This window comes from Myotis brandtii, unplaced genomic scaffold (assembly GCF_000412655.1).
Source record: "Myotis brandtii unplaced genomic scaffold, ASM41265v1 scaffold314, whole genome shotgun sequence".
Classification (NCBI taxonomy): domain Eukaryota; kingdom Metazoa; phylum Chordata; class Mammalia; order Chiroptera; family Vespertilionidae; genus Myotis; species Myotis brandtii.
This window is the reverse complement of record NW_005362033.1, coordinates 2,916,135-2,923,921: the sequence shown is the minus strand read 5'-3', so window position 1 is coordinate 2,923,921 and position 7,787 is coordinate 2,916,135. Positions and strand designations below refer to the sequence as shown.

Sequence of the window (7,787 nt, the reverse complement as noted above, 5' to 3'; positions counted from 1 at the left end):
GTTGGAGTCTGCAGCAAGCAAGCCTCCCTGCTCGCTTCAGTGCCTGGCTGCCGGCCGCCATCTTGGCTGACAGTTAATTTGCATATACTCACTGATTAGCCAATGAAAAGGGTAGCGGTTGTACGCCAATTACCATGTTTCTCTTTTATTAGTGTAGATGGTGGTTGCAATGTCTGTTAAAAAGCCATTACTCCTAAGATAGCCAATTCTGTATACTCATCTACCTACCTATTCTTTTGTTTGTTTGATTTTTATAATTTTTTTTTAATTATTGATTTCAGAGAGGAAGGGAGAGGGAGAGAGAAATAGAAACATCAATGATGAGAGAGAATCATTGATTGGCTGCCTCCTGCATGTCCCCTACTGGGGATCGAGCCCAAAACCTGGGCATGTACCCTGACCAGGAATTGAATTGTGACCTCCTGGTTCATAGGTCGACTCTCAACCATTGATCCATACCAGCCGAGCTATCTACCTATTTTTAATATCTACCTATTTATTGAGTGAAATGCTATGGGTGTACCACAACACAAGAAGTTGAGAATGACATAAAAATGTAACACAAAGAATTTAAGATCCACTAAATTACAGTCCTAATAAGGGCGAAGGCATGCTGCTATGCACAGTTAAACACCCAAATGAGTGGGAGATGCCTCAGGCAAAGAAAAGGGGTGCTGATGCCGCCAGGTGGTTAGTGAAACCTCATGCACAGATTGCCCTGGAAGGAGAGGTGCTCAGGAGTTCAAGGCCACAAGGCAGACTCTGCGGCTGGAACCTTGGCGGCATCAGAAGTGCCTGCATCAAGCTGCAAAGGCAGAGGAAGAACAGGCTTTGCTGAGTGAGGGGCAGGGACATTCTGCACATGGGGGGTGGGGGAGGCTAGCTTGAGGAGAACCGGAGACGGGTGGAATGTGAACCCACGTGGAGGTGTCTGACACAGCTGCACAGGAAGCACCCAGTGTTCCAGAGGCTGACTCCACGCGGAGAAGCAGGACATGACGGAGGGGAGGCGGTGGCAGATTTGTGAAAGCAAAGACAGCCTTTTGTGCCCACCCGGCGGTCTCTGCCCACTCCATCGCCCACTCCAGCCCTCACCTCCCGGTGAAGCACCCTCTAAACAGCCTTAGCAATACCCCTCCCATTTCTTGCAGCCACTGTTTACTGTCCTACTACCACAACACACATCAAAACCAGACCTCCACACACTTGGTGGCTCCCACTGCTTTACCAAAACGAGTGCCAGCATCTGACATTGGCATTTGCACTGTGGCTCCCACCAGCCTTTCCTGGTGTGACGTCCTAAGGACCCACCTCCCAGCCCATACTGGCAGGAAGTCTACCACACACGCGCCAGACTCCCCAACCACTGCAGCCCGCGGTCCAGTCTCACTGACTAACACCACATCCGGCTCGTGCCAGAGCGTGGACCCCTGCAGGCGCCGGCAGAACTACTGCTTCCTCTCCCCGACTTCCTGGTCCAACAGCAGCACCGAGCACCAGCTAGCTCCTTGCCCCACAGCCCTCACGTCACTCTGCATCTATCGTGCAGAGCCTCTCCCTTGCTGAAGGCAGGCACTGGGTCTTAACTGTTTTCATCCAGGAAATATGTGTAGAAGTACAGTGACCATAAGTGATGAGGAATGACGTGCTTCTCACCACTCCAACTGCTCTGAAGCCGAAAATGAAGAAACCTGTATAGACTCCCTCTCCCTTCCTCTAAGAAAGCCAACAGGTTTTAGAACAGCTAATAGAGAGAATCAATAAGCCCTGAAGCCTCGGATGTTACTCCAGACCAGATCTCTGGACTGCCATCACAATCCCTTGGGCAATAAAAATGAAAAAAACTCAAGTTGCTGAACACCCTACTCCCTAGCTTTGAGTCTTCTATTGAATCCCCAAGGCTGAAAATCAGCTTGAGGATCAAGGGGGGCAGGGAATGATGAGGAAAATAAGACATTTTTGGGGGGGAGGGAGCTAGCAGCCTGACTCTGTACCTAGTTAATCAATATCCTTAATGCACATTCCTGTTAGCCTATAATCTAGTCACTGCCCCTTCCCTAATTATCTGGTCTTGCAAGACCTATTTACCTAAATACTTAGATTTTACAGAGGCCATAAACCATGAACCATACGCAACCCCCGGAGGGGGTTATCAGTGCTGGCGCCATCCCAACACATGGGGCTTTTTGCAAAGCCCGGAAAGGTCCGGAAGTCTGATCCTTATTTGGGGACAAAGAAGCCAAAGGGTATAAAGAGAAAACTTCCTCCATATCAGTTTGCTCAAAATTTGGAAACAGGCTCCCCTGAGTCACGGTACTAGTACATCTGGATATAAATGGGGTTTTCCTGTATCTCCGGGTACTCCTGTGTATTTTTTGGTTGCCTGGTAAATTCTGTAACAAAAGGCATAAACGAAGGAAGACCCAAGGGCATCGGCCCACTGTCTGTCTGATTTCTCAGTTTATAACGTGGTACCTGAGTTTGCTGTGTGGCCTCAAGCCCCCGGTGGACGTGCTCAGCAGCCTCGTGCTTCCGAAGCCCAGGGCCGGGGGTCTGCTCAGCGACTCCAGGGAGGGGCTCTTGCGGAGGTAAGGGTCCGGCTTCAGGTCGTCAGCTCTTCCCTTTAGAAGACCTGTGTGCACAACAACACGATCACTACTCCCGAAGGACAGGGTCTGACTGGTCATCGCACTTTTTAAAACGTGGTACCTGAGTTTGTACAGTACAATTCTCATTTTATTCCCAATACGAATAGATAACAGATATAGTTTCTGGATAAGCAATAAAAATGCAAATAGGGAAGTGATATTTTCTGGAAAGGACTGCTCAGGCAGGGATGACTATATAATTCAAAGGGACTAATGCCAAATTATCCCCATTTTAGAAATCATTCAGAATTTCAAGACGCACCAGAGCGCTGGACCTGCGCCCTTATTAAGAGCCTGTGCCACTGCACAGGTCAATGCCCACGGAGCCAGCTCTGTCCTTGCGGCCGGTACTCGGCTTTCACTGATGGGCATCTGAGAGGGGGCTGGTAGGAAGGTGCCTAAGGGACCATCAGGTCACAGGTGGCAGCAGACAGAACTGGGAACCAAGAACGACAATTATTTTACAGGAGAAAAAGCCTGACTTTCTAAAAAGAAGCAAAAGGAAGTCTTTTCAGGCTCCTCTCTGCTGTCACATTTGTCTGCGTCAAAACAGGTAACAAAGCAGGCTGATTCCAGCTGACATTTCTTAATGGGCCCCAAGGCATCGGGCGGAGAACATTCTGGGCTGTCTAGTTTGTATTTACAAAGGAAAGGGGAGCTCAGAGAATGAAGCAACCTGCTCAGTGCCACAGGCGAGCCCTCAGTCACCTCCTCGGGCACCTTAAATAGTCGTGGAAGAAAATACTATTCGTACACCTAACAGCCACCAATTATGGGGAGCTGGAAGAGCAGGGAAAACAGTGTTTACACCACTAAAGAAAACAACAAAAACACACATTAATCCCATTTCTACAGTTTCTGATGACTCGGTGTTGTCCAGCCTGAAAGCAAGCAATTTTCACATGTAATCCTTCTCGGATAGTAAACAGAAGCACCCGGCAGACAGTGCCAGGTGGGGCAGACAGTGCCAGGTGGGGCAGACAGTGCCAGGTGGGGAGCGGGGCGTTGCCAACGAACTAGTCACTCGGAGGCAATGGCTGCTGTGGTCTCAGCGTCAGCATTTACCTGGTCAATTAGAAGGCTTTCTCTACACAAATGGGAATTTTAAAGCTGGAAGAACGGAAAAGACACAAATATTGTGACCAAAAGCTCACCTACTACACTTGAAATGGTTAAGATAATAAATACTATGTCATAGGTATTTACCACAGTCAAAGCCACACGTGCCTATGACGCCCAGCACTGTGCCTGCAGGCAAGCTGCTCCCGTCACACCACTCAGCGCGTGCAAACGGCAGGCCGGCAGGCGCCCAGTGCTCTGCTTTGACCTCCCTCCATTCCTCAGAGGGACACTCGGTTGGCACAGGAATAGCAACCTGCTCTGGGCCTCACTCACCCCTTCTCTGTTTTCCTCACTCTGCCAACCTTGGACTACCCACTGGTCCTTGGTCACCATTTCCTTCTTCCTGGCATCATTACTATGAAGCGAAATCCTTTGTAAGCCTTTATCATTCCTTTATGAAGCTGTGAATCAGAGCAATCACCAGCCTCATGACCGAAAGGCCACACTGGGGGAGAAGATGAGGAAAACTCGCATCCTGGTCCTGCAGCCGTGTAAAATCAGTGTGGCCCTATCTTCATAGGGCTGGGTCTCTCACATGTCAGCTGCAGCGCACAGGCCCAGGTAACCTGAAATTCTCGATGTCAGTATTTATCTCAGTCTAAAATCCTTAATTCCGTGAACAAGAAAACAGAACTCAGAAGGGAAAAAATAAGGTAGTAAGGTAAAAGAATTTACAAAGAGTAAAACTTATCTCATAGAAACAACTATTTTCAGAATTAAATCTGTCCATGTGTGACCATGATCCAAAAGAAGTGCAGTAGGAATGTGCTTTTATTCACACCATGTTACAGAAGTTCTATCTTAACTTAGGAGCAAAGGACTTCTACCTATGCGATCCGATATTTGGCTTTCTCTCCTTCCGACAGGCACTAGTAAATAGCCAGTTAGTGTTCTTGTCATTTTTGCTTCCTCATAACAGTGACCACGCAGACACAGAGATAAATGGCTCAGGTGTGCAGTCTGGACAGCCTTCACATGCTGCTACGGTCTCTGTCCTGCAGGTGAGCCGATGTGCAGAGACAGTGGGCCCGGTGACAAGAGCGACCATGCTGCAGCACTAGGCCCCGGGGCCAAGTCCACTCAACCCTTGCAGCCGTCTACTGGGCAGACAGCATTCTCTGTACTTTGGAGAGGAGGGAGCACAGCACAGAGGTGGCATAACATGGCCACAGCCAGGCTGCAGGTGGCAGTGCCAGGCTCAAACCCAGCAGTCCCACTCCTGGGTCCCCTGTAACCGAGTGCCTCATAAGCGTGTGCCCCGTAACCGAGTGCCCCGTAAGCGTGTGCCCCGTAAACGTGTGCCCCATAACCGAGTGCCCCGTAACCGTGTGCCCCGTAAGCGTGTGCCCCGTAACCGTGTGCCCCGTAAGCGTGTGCCCCGTAACCGAGTGCCCCGTAAGCGTGTGCCCCGTAACCGAGTGCCCCGTAAGCGTGTGCCCCGTAACCGAGTGCCCCGTAAGCGTGTGCCCCGTAACCGAGTGCCCCGTAAGCGTGTGCCCCGTAACTGAGTGCCCCGTAACTGAGTGCCCCGTAACCGTGTGCCCCGTAACTGAGTGCCCCGTAACCGAGTGCCCCGTAACCGAATGCCCTCTACCGAGTGCCCCATAACCGTGTTCCCCGTAAGCGTGTGCCCCGTAACCGAGTGCCCCGTAACTCTGTGTGGCTTTCAGCGGGGGAGGCATAGCAGGAGTGAACATGTGACACTGAGGACTACAGCTACAACCAGCACTTCCTTGTCAAGATGTGACTTTCAACAATACATGGATGAGGATTATTCTCAAAGACAAAAATATCTCAAAAGTCATATTTTAGAAATTATGGAAGCAATAGACTGTCAGAATCAGATCTAAGTTTTTTCTTAAAATACTTTTTTTATTTTCCTGAGATTCAGTATAAAACAAACAAACACACACACTCACACACACACACACGAGTGCCCTGTACCGAGTGCCCCGTAAGCGTGTGCCCTGTAACCGAGTGCCCCGTAACTGAGTGCCCTGTACCGAGTGCCCCGTAACTGAGTGCCCCGTAACCGAGTGCCCTGTAAGCGTGTGCCCCGTAACCGAGTGCCCCGTAACTGAGTGCCCTGTACCAAGTGCCCCGTAACCGAGTGCCCCGTAACCGAGTGCCCTGTACCAAGTGCCCCGTAACCGTGTGCCCCGTAACCGAGTGCCCCATTACCGAGTGCCCCATAACTGTGTGCCCCATAACCGTGTGCCCCGTAACCAAGTGCCCCGTAACCGTGTGCCCCGTAACCGAGTGCCCCGTAAGTGTGTGCCCCGTAACCGAGTGCCCTGTACCCAGTGCCCCGTAAGCGTGTGCCCCGTAACCGAGTGCCCTGTACCAAGTGCCCCGTAACCGAGTGCCCTGTAACCGAGTGCCCCGTAACTCTGCGTGGCTTTCAGCGGGGGAGGCATAGCAGGAGTGAACATGTGACACTGAGGACTACAGCTACAACCAGCACTTCCTTGTTAAGATGTGACTTTCAACAATACGTGGATGAGGATTATTCTCAAAGACAAAAATATCTCAAAAGTCATATTTTAGAAATTATGGAAGCAATAGACTGTCAGAATCAGATCTAAGTTTTTTCTTAAAATACTTTTTTTATTTTCCTGAGATTCAGTATAAAACAAACAAACACACACACTCACACACACACACACACACACAGCTCCCACAGCCGGACGCTGCTCCGGAGCCCTGACAGGGAGAAGGGCACCGCGCAGGAAGCAGGCTCTCACCCCTCATCACACACACTGAGAGCTTGAAATCGTCTGGAATAAACGCCACGGACTATTTTTCTAAGCTTGGTTCATGCTAAGAAAAGGGAACCCCACAAAAAAGTAAGTGATCACGCTGAAGATGATTTACCTGAGAGGGGAAGGTCGGGAAGGTCCAAGCGCTGGGCCACTCCTTTGCTGGCTGGGCGAACGCCGCTGTAGGTTGAGTGCCTCTACAAAACCAAAGGGCACAGCAGCACAGGTGAACTTGTGACATCAGGACCAGCTCAGGCCAGGTGTGTGCACACATGTATGTACACAGGTTCTCAAGCTCATCAGAGTCACCAGAGGAGCTTTTACAACAACGTATTAGTGTGAAAAGACAATAAATGCACTTGGCATGATCCTCAAAAGGTCCAGAGAAGACACGTAGCTAAAGGGAAGTCTGCCTTTCCTGTTCCTCTCCCTGGGGGTAATCATTATTTTATTTAATTTTTTAAAAAGTTTTTTATTGATTTTAGAGAGAGGAAAGAAGATGGAGTGAGGGAAATATCAATGATGAGAATCACTGATTGGCTGACTCCTGCACACCCCACACTAGGGATCGAGCCTGCAACCCGGGCATGTGCCCTGACAGGGAATCCAACTGTGACTTCTTGATTCATGGGTCGATGCTCAAACACTGAGCCACACTGACTGGGCAGTTGTAAATATTATTAATCAGCTTTGTGAATATCTTCCTGGAATATTCTATGCATATTCAAGGATATGTGTAAAAACACTGTTTCTTAATGGCTAACAGATATATGAAAAGATTAGTAATCCGGTGCACAAAATTCGTGCACATTAAAAGGGAATTAATTGCCCTAACTGGTTTGGCTCAGTGGATAGAGCATCGGCCTGCAGACTCAAGGGTCCCAGGTTCGATTCCGGTCAAGGGCATGTACCTTGGTTGCAGGCACATCCCCAGTGGGGAGTGTGCAGGAGGCAGCTGATCCATGTTTCTCTCTCATCAATGTTTCTAACTCTCTATCCCTCTCCCTTCCTCTCTGTAAAAAAATCAATAAAATATTTTTTTTTAAAAAGGGAATTAATTAGCGGAAATATTTTAATATTGCTATTTGCCCTTTCTCTATAATAGAAGTGTGAGAGATGAAAGGAAATTAGTAAAATGTATATGAAAATAATATATAAATTTATTAATAAATAAACAGTAACAAAAGGATATAACAATAACAGAGGCATGATATAAAAACGACAAAAACATGATATGAAAACAACAAAAACATGATAT

General features: G+C 48.8%; 1 protein-coding gene across 10 annotated transcripts in view; it reads right to left on the bottom strand.

Annotated features, from left to right (window-relative positions):
• The window catches only part of SPECC1 (sperm antigen with calponin homology and coiled-coil domains 1), a 229,979-nt gene that overhangs the window by 42,559 nt on the left and 179,633 nt on the right, over positions 1-7,787 (bottom strand). For 9 of the 10 annotated variants that reach the window (XM_014542865.1, XM_014542863.1, XM_014542864.1 and 6 more), the window contains exons 10-11: positions 6,645-6,726; positions 2,476-2,632 (exon numbers count right to left, since the gene is read on the bottom strand). In XM_014542865.1, the coding sequence (XP_014398351.1) occupies positions 2,476-2,632; positions 6,645-6,726 (239 nt within the window). Of the gene's footprint in view, positions 1-2,475; positions 2,633-6,644; positions 6,727-7,787 lie in introns of those variants that run through there. The other variant, XM_014542871.1, reaches the window with a different exon arrangement.